This window comes from Salminus brasiliensis, chromosome 5 (assembly GCF_030463535.1).
Source record: "Salminus brasiliensis chromosome 5, fSalBra1.hap2, whole genome shotgun sequence".
Taxonomy (NCBI): Eukaryota; Metazoa; Chordata; class Actinopteri; order Characiformes; family Bryconidae; genus Salminus; species Salminus brasiliensis.
Window position 1 is genome coordinate 45,236,877 of NC_132882.1, and position 13,354 is coordinate 45,250,230.

Below are 13,354 nucleotides of genomic sequence, written 5' to 3' on the forward strand. Positions count from 1 at the left end.
GGCCTCGTTCCCTTTTTTCCGTTTTAGCAAAAAAAAGCAGGGGGAGGAGGGGAGAATTTGCTCTGTAGTGGAGTAAAAGGGGTGGAGGGGGTGGAGGAGGGGGTGGAGGGGTGGAGGCTGGAGTTTAGCAGGACTTTCACTTTCATGCTGAGAGCTGCTGGATGCTAAGCGGCGGCGTTAGCATAGCTGAGGGCTAGTCTGAGGAGGGGGCTGGAGGGGCGAGGGGAGAGGGGCGAGGGGGCGAGGGGAAAGGGAAAACGAAAGAAAGGGCCAAAGGAATTTGGGAAAGTCATTCGAGAAAGTAGCCTGGTCGTCTGCAGCAGTGGTGCTAAAGCTGGTGGGGTCAGCACAGCGCGCGGCGGCCGGAAGAGAGACATGGGGAATAACGTGACCCTCATGGGCCGGTAGAAGCATGACACCCTCAGGTAGGTGAGGTGCACCAACTGCTGCCTCCACAGCCCGCTGCCTGTGCGTGTGTTCCGGTCCACCTTAACCCGGGCAGCGGGGACCGACTAGCGGCTGCTCGGGCGCCCGGGAGCGGCGGCAGCAGCTGCGCCGCTTAAGGTGGACCGGAAAGTCCGGGAGGGGGAGAAGGCTGTGTGTGTGTGTGTGTGTGTGTGTGTGTGTGTGTGTGTGTGTGTGTGTGTGTGTGTGAGTGTGTGTGTGTGAGTGAGTGACCCTGTGTCCCCCCGCTGTGTCCAGTTGTACTGCTGCTGTCGATGTTGATTCTCCGAGGACGGGGCTGTGATGAGCTGAAGAAAGGGACGGTCAGAAACCTGCAGGACAGCATCAGACATGAGAACAGCATCGGGTTTGTAAGTGAATCAGATTTGATTCTGTTTATGAAGCTGAAACAGAACAGAAATCTGAGGACAGATGACCGGTGACTGAAGCGTAATGTTATACTACTGTGAGGAGCAATTAGGAATTATTCAGTTATTACTATAAATGATTCAGCCTCTACTATACAGTATTCAGTATCCACTATGAATTATTCAGTGTCTAGTATGTATTGTTCAAAGCTACCATAAATTATTAAGTATCCACTATGAGTTATTCAGAATCCACTATGAATTATTCAGTATCTAGTATGTATTGTTCAAAGCTACCATAAATTATTAAGTATCCACTATGAGTTATTCAGAATCCACTATGAATTATTCAGTATCTAGTATGTATTGTTCAAAGCTACCATAAATTATTAAGTATCCACTATGAGTTATTCAGAATCCACTATGAATTATTCAGTATCTAGTATGTATTGTTCAAAGCTACCATAAATTATTCAGTATATACTATAAATTATTAAGTATCCACTATGAATTATTCAGTGTCTACCTTAAATGATTCAGTATCTACTATGAATCATTTAGTATCTAGTATGTATTATTCAAAGCTACCATAAATTATTAAGTATCCACTATGAGTTATTCAGAATCCACTATGAGTTATTTAGTATCCACTATGAGTTATTCAGTATCCACTATGAGTTATTCAGAATCCACTATGAGTTATTCAGAATCCACTATGAGTTATTTAGTATCCACTATGAGTTATTCAGAATCCACTATGAGTTATTCGGAATCCACTATGAGTTATTCGGAATCCACTATGAGTTATTTAGTATCCACTATGAGTTATTCAGAATCCACTATGAATTATTCAGTATCCACTATGAGTTATTCAGTATCCACTATGAGTTATTTAGAATCCACTATTAATTATTCTGTATCTAGTATGTATTTAGAAGCTACTATTAATTATTCAGTATCTACCATAAATTATTCAGTATCCACTATGAATTATTCAATATCCACTATGAATTATGCAGTATCTAGTATGAAATATTCAGTAGCTACTATGAATTATTCAGCAGCCATTATGTGTTATTCAGTGTCTACTTTAAATTGTATCTAATGCTTCAGTATCCAGTATGAATTATTCAGTAGCTACTATGAATCGTGCAGTATCAACTATATATTCTTCAGCATCTATCATGGGTTATTCTGGGTATACTATACATTTTATTTCTTTTTATCATCTGTTTTCATTTATTCAGTATCTATTATGAATGATTCAGTATCCAGTATGAATTCTTCGATAGCTACTACAAACTGCTCAGTAACTAAAATGAAGTATTCAGTATCTTTTAGGAATGGTTCAGTATCCAGTATGAATTGCTCAGTATCTGCCACTAATTCTTCAGTAACAACTCATTATTTAGTGTCCAGTATGAATCAGTGTTTACTATAAATGAGTCGGCTCCTGTTATGGGTGGGTGATTGTGTATAATCGCCACCGCTGACTTATGCCGGATCTTTGGGAAGTTGGAGGTGGGGAGCTCTGCTGTCAGTCCGTCTGAGCTGAGTAAAAGTGTGTTCATGTGTTACTCTGATTGCAGTTGGAGGTGTTTCCAAAAAACTATGTGGTGTCTCATTTCAATGCCAGCGCGCAGTGCCAAGACCAGAGTGCCACGGTAAGAAAAGCATTACCCTGGAAGTGTGTGTGTGTGTGACTCAGCCTTAGACTATGTGTGTGTGTGTGTGTGTGTGTGTGTGTGTGACTCAGCCTTAGACTATGTGTGTGTGTGTGTGTGTGTGTGTGTGTGTGTAGTCCCGGAGTTCTCAGAGTCTAGATTGGAAAGGGTTTAAATCATGACTCGCTGAGAGTCATGAGTCCCAGTGTAATATATATATATATATATAGGTTATATATGTCTCTATACAGTTCCAATCACTCAGCTCATCTGTGTGTGTGTGTGTGTGTGTGTGTGTGTATAGTGCTGTATGTTCAGCAAGGCCGTGCTCCTGTCACATTCCTGGGCACAGCTCTTGCAGCACCTTGAGAGAGTTCACTTTAAGCACAGATTCATCTCCGAACTGAAGCTCATGCTGGATGAGATTTCCAAAGAGGTAAAGGAATGTTTGATTATTTCATTATTTATTGTATATAATATATTTATCGTTTGTGTCTTTATCTGACTCCTCGTTGACCCTTTAGACAGGCTGGTATGTGCGTTATTACTCTGTGGAGAAACACTGGAGTTATGCTTTAAGGTTCAGGGAGGGCATTCCTCCCTCGTTGCTGTTACAGCCTTACACAGCCGAGGCTCTACAGAACCCAGTTTAATTAACGACTGAAGAAGTGATTGAAGAAATCACCGCCGAGGGGTCGAACCTTTAATCTACGATATATAGAGTGTCAAACTTTACATTACCTATCGTATGTAAAATTATTCAGTAACTACTATGAATCATTTAGTATCTACTATGAATTATTCAGTATTAATTATTATTCTATATGTATCATTTAGTATCTACTATAAACTATTCAGTATGAATCATCCAGCTTCTACTATAAGTGATTCAGTATGAATTATTATTCCATATGAATTATTCAATATCTACTATGAATTATTCAGTAACCACTATAAATTATTCAGTATGAATTATTATTCATTATGAATCATTCCTAATCTAATATACTTTTTAGGTATAAGTCATTTAGTATCCACTATGAATCATCCAGTATCTATTATGAATTATTCAGTAACCACTATAAATTATTCAGTATGAATTAGTATTCATTTAGAATCATTCTTAATCTAATATACCTTTTAGGTATAAATTATTCAGTATCCACTATGAATTATTCAGTATCTACTATGAATTATTCAGTATGAATTAATATTCATTATGAATCATTCCTAATCTAATATACTTTTTAGGTATAAATTATTCAGTATCCACTATGAATTATTCAGTATCTACTATGAATTATTCAGTAACCACTATAAATTATTCAGTATGAATTAGTATTCATTTAGAATCATTCTTAATCTAATATACTTTTTAGGTATAAATCATTTAGTATCCACTATGAATTATTCAGTATCTACTATGAATTATTCAGTATGAATTAATATTCATTATGAATCATTCCTAATCTAATATACTTTTTAGGTATAAGTCATTTAGTATCCACTATGAATCATCCAGTATCTATTATGAATTTCTACTTAACAGATGCAGTTAACGTGAGGCTAATTGGTGGGATATAGGCTTCTGTTACTTGTTAGCTGCTTCTCTTTTGTGTAAAACCAAATACCTTTGTCATCAGCTGTGTGGTGACTGACTGAGGGCATCAGGGGTCCTTTAAGTGCTTTAAGCCTTTCAGCTGCCAGACTGTCGTTAGGGGTTGAAAGCCAGAGGCTTTAATGAATAGTAGATCTGTTTGTCTGATGTACTCGTCCTCTCCTCTGCAGTCTAACAGCTCTGTCTTCCACACAGTGAGCTCTTTGATTACGGCTCTGTTTTATCCTTGTGTAAACAGGGTTTCCAGGAAACTCCAGATCCCTCTGTTTTCCCGTCTGTCAACTCCTCCCCTGGAACCCTTCTTACCTTCACTTCTTCACTCCTCTCCAAATGGCTGGAACTGAACTGTCCTGCTGGAGAAAACGCCTGTGTCTTCCCAACTCCCTTCACTACCGAGGAAGAGGAGGAGGAGGAGGAGGAGGGGGGGGAGGGGGGGGAGGTGGAGAAAGTAGAAGAAGGGGAAGTAGGGAATCGGGATAGAGGCACAGGAAAGGAGGCAGAAGGGAACACTGCAGGGGAAAGAACGAGCAAGCACTTGGCATACGGGACAGAAGGAGAAAGAGGAAAACGATGGATCACGGTCATCCCGACCAATGGCGACTCGGGGTTATCTGCTTCCGCAGGCCTCGTCTCGCTGTGTGCTCTCCATCTTCTCCGTGGATGGTAGCGGATGTTGTTTTTGGACGGCCGCAAGGCGCAAGACGGAAGTCCTGGAGTTTCAGTCTGAATGTAACTCTGAGGAAGCCCGGCTGATAGGCCGAGGCCCTCGGCTACTGCGGCAAGCTCGCCACAGCAGGCAGTCCGAGGCCAGTTTGTAGGTAATGAAGGAGCTCTGCTGGTGCTGGTTGGATGTGCTTGCTTTTAAACCTACCGTGACTCTTTCTGAGCTTCGTCCATGTCCACGGATCCCTCTCAGAGCTGTCAGAGCCACAGCGTTGGAGGATGATGTCATGTCTATAAGTTGATTGGATGCAAAGAAATATTTCCATTCATAGCTTCAACATTTCCGACTATGATTATGAGAAGATAAAAAAAAAGTAAAAGTCTCATAAATGTGGAGCACCCTGTGATTCACGCCGCTTAATGAAATGGAGGAAGGTTATTCATACAGCTTTCGAGGGTTTTTAGGGATGCAATGGAGCTGGGAATTGTGGGAAAAGCAGTTTGAACGCAGTCAAAGCACAGTAAAATAGTTCCACACTGTTGCATGTCTGTTAATGGTGGCTAGAGGGCGCCAGAGTGCGCTCCTGTCCTAAAACACAGCGGTAAAAACAAAGGATCGGAGCTGGATCGGCCTCAATTCAGCTTTATATATTAGTCAGGTCTATCTGATCTGTCCGATACTTGTATAACTAAATATAATGCAGTATTTCTTTGCATCCAACAAATATTTTCAACCAGAAAAAAATTCAAACGATAATTTTATATTTCACACAAATTAAGCTAACAGCGCCAACCTCACCGAACTGTGTGTGACTTTGTATTCGTGGCTTTACAAATTTATAAAGAGTTGGCAACACCTAGACTTAGCTCAGGTGTTGAAATGAACATCTAGCTTACAGCTAACTTGTGGCTTGTGAGCACTAGCTAGCTGTTGAACACCCAACAAGCTAGCTAGCTGGCTCGATTTTCAAATTACAAAAATAACGCTATTTACAAAAATGAAGCTAAAGAGCCTGTGCTAATAAGCCTGACTGCTCTAAAATTCGATGTTTAATGAAGTTTAAAGTGGCTCGTTATTTTTGTATTTGTATTCTCGGCCTGGGCATCTACGCCCAGAGCCCGGTTCAACCCCGGTCTAACCCCATTAGCATAAGCGCCACGTATAAACCAGTTAGCGTAACTGCTCAGACTGTGTGAGTACAGGCTAACAGTGCTAACTGCTCTTCTTCCACAAAATGAAGTTCTGACCTTTTTGGTGTCCAGGTCTGTTGTTATTTCAGGAATCTGTATCAGAGGGTTGTAGTTGTAGTAGTAGCTAACACTACATGCTGCATCTAGGAATGGGACGATTACCGTTTCTTAATGATTGAAAGTCTTGATGATCTGTTTTTGATTGTAACGGTTGAGAAAACTATGAGGAACAGTTGAAGATGACAGTTATTGAATACTAAAATCAGCGTTTGTGGGTATTCGTCGCGTTCCACTGCGGGGAATCAGAGCTTAAGCTACACAAGCTAGCTAGTAAACAGATTTACGGTCTGACAGGTTTTAACATTTGCTCATATTTGCATAGAAATACATACAATATATTACACTCATCCATTACACCTCGCCAAGAATGCACTGTTGAGGATGTGACTCAGAAGGCATGGATAGCATGGCGTAGCTTTTTTTTTTGCTAATTAGGCTAACCATGTTAGCTACATCCAAAAAAAAAAAACAACCTGAAAACACATCGCCGACTTAACTGAAGAGAAAAGACCTTTGGTGGAAGAGTCCTCAACAGCGCTGTTAGCATTAGCACATTAGCATTAATTGTTAACCGTTAGCTCATTGGCTAGTTAGCTTATCTGCTGAGGCAGCCTTATTCGTCCGTTATCCATCCGTTAGCATGAAATCCTGCCGATATCTTTTGCTAAAATCTATTTTTGTATTACAAATATATTGAATCCAGGCACCTCTGATGGCTATCGTGGTTCGTACATCCATCTACATGAAACGTATTCGTCTTTAGCGTGCTGCTAATTTCTTTTGCGCTAACGTTGTAGCTTACAGTACTACAGTTATTTTACGGTTCTTTTCTTTTCTTATCTTTTAACGTTACTTTTGTTACGATACTTTTTTTACGTACATTCGTATGCAAAATTCACATGCAGATACGTTTCTAAAATTTCCGAAGATTTGGGGTCCCGAGTGGTCCAGCGGGCTTAGGCACTGTCACCATGATCAGCGGATCGCTGGTTCGAATCCCGGTCATGCTGCTAGCCATCGGCAGCCGAGGCCTATAGAGAGCACAATTGGCCTTGCTCTCTTCCCAAATCGTCGGAGCTGGTCCTATCCCCCCCGACTGTTTCATCGGTTAAAATCACGTACATGATTAATTGTCCATCTTCACACGGCTGTCGTACTTTTACACCAGATTCAAATTAATGTAAATAAATTTACTGACCATCACTGAGAAGCTTTTATCTGGATAAAGCGTCGCTATTAAACTTTATTTATTAAATATGAATCACATATTAGCTCAAATTCAACGATATAATATTATTGTTGCTACGCTGGCATATAAACCTGATAGCAACATGTAAAGCTAGCTAGCTATCGTACACTCGCTATCCGCTATCCAGCTAACCTTTTCAAGATCAGCAGATAATTGGGATCCGAATAAAATAATAAAGCCATGAAAAATAAACAACAACCTCGGCTGGCTAACCAGTAGCATGCTAGCTAATACAATTGAAGGGGGATCAGCTCAACTGGCTGACTAGCAGCATGATAGCTAATACAGTTAAGGGGGTGGACCAGCACAGCATGTTAGCTACATCGGCTGGCTAACGTATTGGACCCTAAACGGTCCTTCCGTAAGATGACGTCACAGGGGGAAGGATGCGTCACGGCACCGGGAATCGTGTGCGATGATAGGGGGGCGTACGGGTTGGGTAATTGGCGGCCCCCCAAAAAAAACCCCATCCAGATCCAGTTCTGGCATATTCGCGCACCCCCCTAAAAAAAACAGTGTGAGGGAGTGTACCGTACAGCCTGTCCCATCTCTAGCTGCAGCTGTGTAACACTGCGTATCCAGCCGTGTATCCAGAACCTGTCAGCCCTAGCTTTAGGAACCGCTCCACATGCCACCCACGAGGCTTCGCTTCCCAGACTGAAGGCCTCTGGATGTTCCAGCAGTGGTCACTCTCCTTCGCGATGCTCTGACTGGACTGTTACTTGTTTTTCCTTTAGGTTTTTTTTCGTATTTCTTTGCACTGATTGTTTCCACCCCTCTGTGCCTCTGGTCGTTGGATTAGTCCTGGCGGATTGCGTGCCTTCAGCATTATGCAAGGTCAGATGTGGGCTGAATAGTTCTGAAACACTGAATGTAGAACGAAAGATGGCAACGATGCAATAAGTTCACTCCTGTTTTATTCGGTAGTCATTCCGTTTGGTAACGTGCAGTATTAACGATATTCTCCAGTGTCCGTGTATCTGCGTCCCTGTCGAAACAGAACTGTGCATTTTTTTTTCGCATCATTTGAAAGTTGTTTTTAACTTTGTGCCAAAATCACATAACGAGCGAACCAATAGAAACGGTCCAGAATGACGAAAGAAAATCTTCGTACATTTATTTCCGTTAAAATTGCAGTTTTGTTCTGACAGCAACGATATACCAATATACATTGCAATATATATATACCACTGGGGCAGTGGTGGCTCAGCGGTTAGAGCGCCGGGATATCGATAACAGGGTTGTGGGTTCGATTCCCGTACGATTCCCGGGCTCGGGAAGCTGCCACTGTTGGGCCCTTGAGCAAGGCCCTTTACCCTCTCTTCTCCCCGGGCGCTGGAGTTGGCTGCCCACCGCTCTGGGTGTGTGTGTACTCACTGCCCCTAACACGTGTGTGTGTGTGTGTGTGTGTGTGTGTGTGTGTGTGTGTGTGTGTGTGTGTGTGTGTTCACTACCAGATGGGTTACTTGGAAAATAAATGTAATATATATATAATGTAAAAACACACATATATACTGTAAATATATAGATTGCTTTACTATAAAAAGTGTTTATATTTTTTTTAGTCAGTAAAATATATTTTTTACAGTATATATGTGTATATATATATATATATATATATATATATATATATATATATATATATACATTATACTGTAAATCATATAGTTTTGTTGACTTAAAAAATCCATAAATGTTTATTATATTATGTTTATTTTATTATTAATAAAATATATATTAATAAATAATCAATCAATAAAACAATGGTTAACCAATATATGTATTTTTACATTGTGTATATATATATATATATATATATATATATATATATATATATATATATAATTTTTTTTTCTTTACAGTTACTATAATCATATTGAACATATAGAAGCATTTCTCACAGACAGTATTTCTGGGATGGTTCTGCGTTGTTCAGATGTTTACATGTTTAGAAATGTTAGCCTGGACGCTAGCCGTAATTAAGCTACTTACACTGTATTACCACAGTCAACCTGCCAGCAAGTGTTTCCCTGTCTTGAGTGTTTTAATGAAAGGAGTGTGTGTGTGTGTGTGTGTGTGTGTGTGTGTGTGTGTGTACTGTACAGGAAATGTGTGTATGTCTAATATCCAGATTTTACAGAATATATAAGCAGATCTGATATTGAAAAAGCCCACTGTACGTATACGCGTCGTGTCTTCTGTCTCCAGCCTCTTGTAGCAGAGCTATACAGTTGCTAAAGGACTTTTATTCTACATTTCCTTTATATTTTGAGTCCTGAGGTGATTTCTAATGTACTGGAAACAGCCAAGTTTGCCCAAATAGGCTATATATAGGCTGAATATTTCCAAAGAAATAAAACCACTGTAAAGGTCAAAAATAAAAAGTTTTGAAAAAGGCTGCTGATGTTTTGTTGTTATTTTGTAATATTAAAATTTCCTCTCATTCAGTCTCATTCTGTGGTAAACAGACGTTTTATGAACATTTATGAACCCCCTGCTATAAGCTAACACTGCTGTTACATTAATAAATATATAAACAATAAATAAACGGCAGAGAAATCCCAAAACTAACCAACCAGCTTTATCAAGTTATGTTTACGTTTATGAAACGGCTGCCATATCCATGCTGCATTTAAAAAAATATATATACTTTAATAACTTAATTTAAATATACATTTATATACATATATATAACACTATATATCAATAACACTTAAATAAATATATTTTTCATCTAATAAAATTCACATTGGACAAGCAGACTTTAGAAATGGTCACATACTGACCGCTCTGTAGCCTTTAGCATTAGCTACAACTTGTTAGCCCACTGACTACACTGCTGTGGGCTAAGTGGGCCGCGGTTTGGGGGTTCACAGCAGCACTGAGTGTGTAATCCAGGCAGTACCTGCTTCATTTTACACTCTGAGCTTCAGTAAAAAGGATACAGGACTCTGTAAAATGGAGCTTGGTGCAGAATGTCAGCGTGGGGCCACGGCGTGGGCCTGGCGAGGGCCTGGCGAGGGCCTGGCGAGGGGTTGGAAAAACAGAAGGAATGCCAGAGGCCGATAGCAAGTTATTCATAGACGTTAATAAACAATATTATCTGCAAAAACAGCCACATGAAATGTCCCCGAGCCGCCGGGTCTCTGAGCAAACAGCACATGTTCAACCTCAGTGCTCCTCAGCTCTGTCCTCAGACGGGTCACTACGGGTGAGTCATTCTACGACGCGGCTGCCATAGCCATGCTCCAATTTCCAAAACATTAATAAATAAAAATAAATAAATAATAAATACAAAATTCACAAAATGAAAGAGCCAATAACAAATATATATATATATATATATATATATATATATATATATATATATATATATATTCTATAAAATCCTTAATATTATTATTTTTATAACATGAATGTTTTATATATTTTTAAAATAAAATGTGACATGGTGGTAAATTTCATAATTTGAAAAGTATATGTTATATAAACAGGCACACATATCATCTTGATATATATATATATATATAATTATATATCATATTTTATTATATTATATATTTGGTGATATTTTGAAATTATGAAAAATCAAACAAATAGGATGTTACTCTTTATGAAATAGTATTTGATCATAAATCATGTCGTCAATAGCACTTGAATTAGTAGATTAAAGCTTTATTTGTGTTTCGTAAATTGACTCGGGTGTAAAAATTGTGCATTAATATTGTAATATTTAATAAATTATAAATATTCTAGTTTTTGTAAACACAGTTAAAATACCTAAGACCACTGTTATGTGACCATTGACTGGTGTATTGTTCTCATTGCTTTTACTGCAGTTATCCACAACTGTGTAAATAGAGGATGGACAAAATAACAGAAACAGCACCTGAAATACTCACATTCGTTGGCCATTTTATCAGAAACACCCATAAGTGTGTTTAGCTATGCATAAAGTTACAGACTGTGGCCCCATCTGTTACTGACCCATTGATCAGCCCACCATCTACCAATGTTAGGGACCACCATACACCCTTATCAATAAAGGTGCTTCAAATGGTTCTTTGAGCGATGTCACAGAAGAACCACTTCAGGTTCCATACAGAACCTTTCATTTTAAGAATGTAGGCCCACCACTGAGTTACTAGGGTCTTACAGGTTTTGGACATCCACTGGCCACTTTATTGGAAACCCCTCATTTGTATTTCCACAGTTTTACTCTACAGCCCATCTGTTGGTGTTCACCATCCTCCAGGCCTTCATCAGGGGTCAGTCAGTTTCTGACCTCAGGTCTTCTCATCTGGATGAGTTTGGGTCTCAACAGTGACGCTTTAAATGTGTGTTCATCATTCCATCCACAGCTCAATGCTGGGGGGCTTTATCCCCCCTCTAGCCCAGCATGGTGCCAATAGGGTCATAATGTTGATCTTCTTGATTCTCCTAGAGAGTCCTATTCTATTGGCAATAATAGTGCAGCTTACAGTAGCAAAACCTTGGCAGCAGTGGGCCTGACACAGACGGGGGGCTATACAGTACAGCCTGTACTGTGTAGTGGACCCTTGTGCTAGGTGTTTCCGATAAAATGGCCACTGACTCTGAGTAGTTTGGGTGGTGTTTCTGTTATTTTGTCCGGCCGAACCCAAAAGTGCCTGGATTGATTTGAATGCGGTTGCGACTCACGAGGGGTCAATGGGCACTTGTGTCCGCTGCGTGTTAGGGTGGGCTGCGTTGCGGTAAGGGTGACGGGAGCAGTGTGACCGGCCTCAGCTGGACACGGACGGGAAGAAGTTGGCACAAACAACACCGGCCCAACAGAATGCTTTTTGTTCCCACAGAGGCTTGTGCTCATCCATATGCATATATACATACACACACACACTCACACACACACTCACACACACACAAGAGACAAAGCAGAAGAACACTAGACTAAACACAAGGGCGTCATCATGAGCTCAGCGAGTTAGCAAGCTATCATGCATCAACCAGGTATCTTGCTAACACTGTCTGGCTTCTTAGTTCCACTGATAATCAGTTATTGATCAGTTATGGATCAGTTATTGATCAGTTATTGATCAGTTATTGAACACATTTACAACCAAAGCTTTGAACCCAATCAGTCAGAACTAGGCCTCCTCAAACTGCTGCTGCTGAAACACCGCTATCTTAATGCTAAGCTAACAGGCCGGATTTTAGCTCGTTAATTTCCAGAAATGAAACCATCAAAATTAAATAATTATTACTCAAATATCTTTAAATACATCTGGAAATATTGATGCTACTGAATACAAACAAACTAGAACTGGATTTTAGTAAGTCACCATTAATTCTAATTATAATATCATTTAGAGTATAATTTAATATCATTTGCTACATTTGTAGGTAATTTGTATGTAAATATTGCAGGAATTATTTATATAATAATAAAAAAATATCATTGCTAAAGATGACTAACTCTAATTCCATTTAAAAATTCAAAGATGACAAAATGTTATTTTTTTATTATACAATATTATAAAATAAAATATAATTATAAAACAATATGTCAAATATCAGTGAGAAATACAACTACACTTTTATGTAACATTTTATATAAATAAATAATTAATTAATTACAAATTAAACATTATGCTGCCTAAAAATGCTGAACATTAAAATGAATCTGAGTCTCACTCTAATTTTAAAATAAAAATTATATAAAAATCTTTATCCAAATCTTTATCATAAAATGTTATAAAATGTAAATAATTCAATTAGATAAAATATTGATTTAAAAACTTTTTTGGTGGACTTTTAAATGACCAAATCTCACTACAAGACCGCCCCCCCCACAAAAAAAAATAAATAAATAAATAAATAAATAAATAAATTATATATATATATATATAAACGCTGTAAGTCAGATTGGAGGAGAATCTGAGAGGAGCCTTCTGTGAGACGTTGACGGGTCAGGTGTGTGGTGGAGGTACATGTGTCTGCAGAAGCGAGCTGGAGGAAGTGAGGGGACACCACATCCGAGCAAACCACGGTTCCTTTTCTGCGAAGTCTACAGTCATGTTGAGTGGAGATACTAGGTTTTAAAAGACTTCTATAGAAG

At 39.2% G+C, this 13,354-nt stretch overlaps 1 protein-coding gene across 1 annotated transcript; it reads left to right on the top strand.

Moving 5' to 3' along the window:
- The first annotated feature begins 247 nt into the window (after nt 1-247).
- LOC140556658 (uncharacterized) lies at nt 248-4,761 on the top strand. The gene is made up of 5 exons (XM_072680734.1): nt 248-425; nt 703-815; nt 2,402-2,476; nt 2,781-2,912; nt 4,333-4,761. Exons 1-5 carry the CDS (start codon nt 413-415, stop codon nt 4,759-4,761), a joined length of 762 nt encoding a protein of 253 aa, XP_072536835.1. The 5' UTR covers nt 248-412.
- The last annotated feature ends 8,593 nt before the right edge of the window (nt 4,762-13,354 follow it).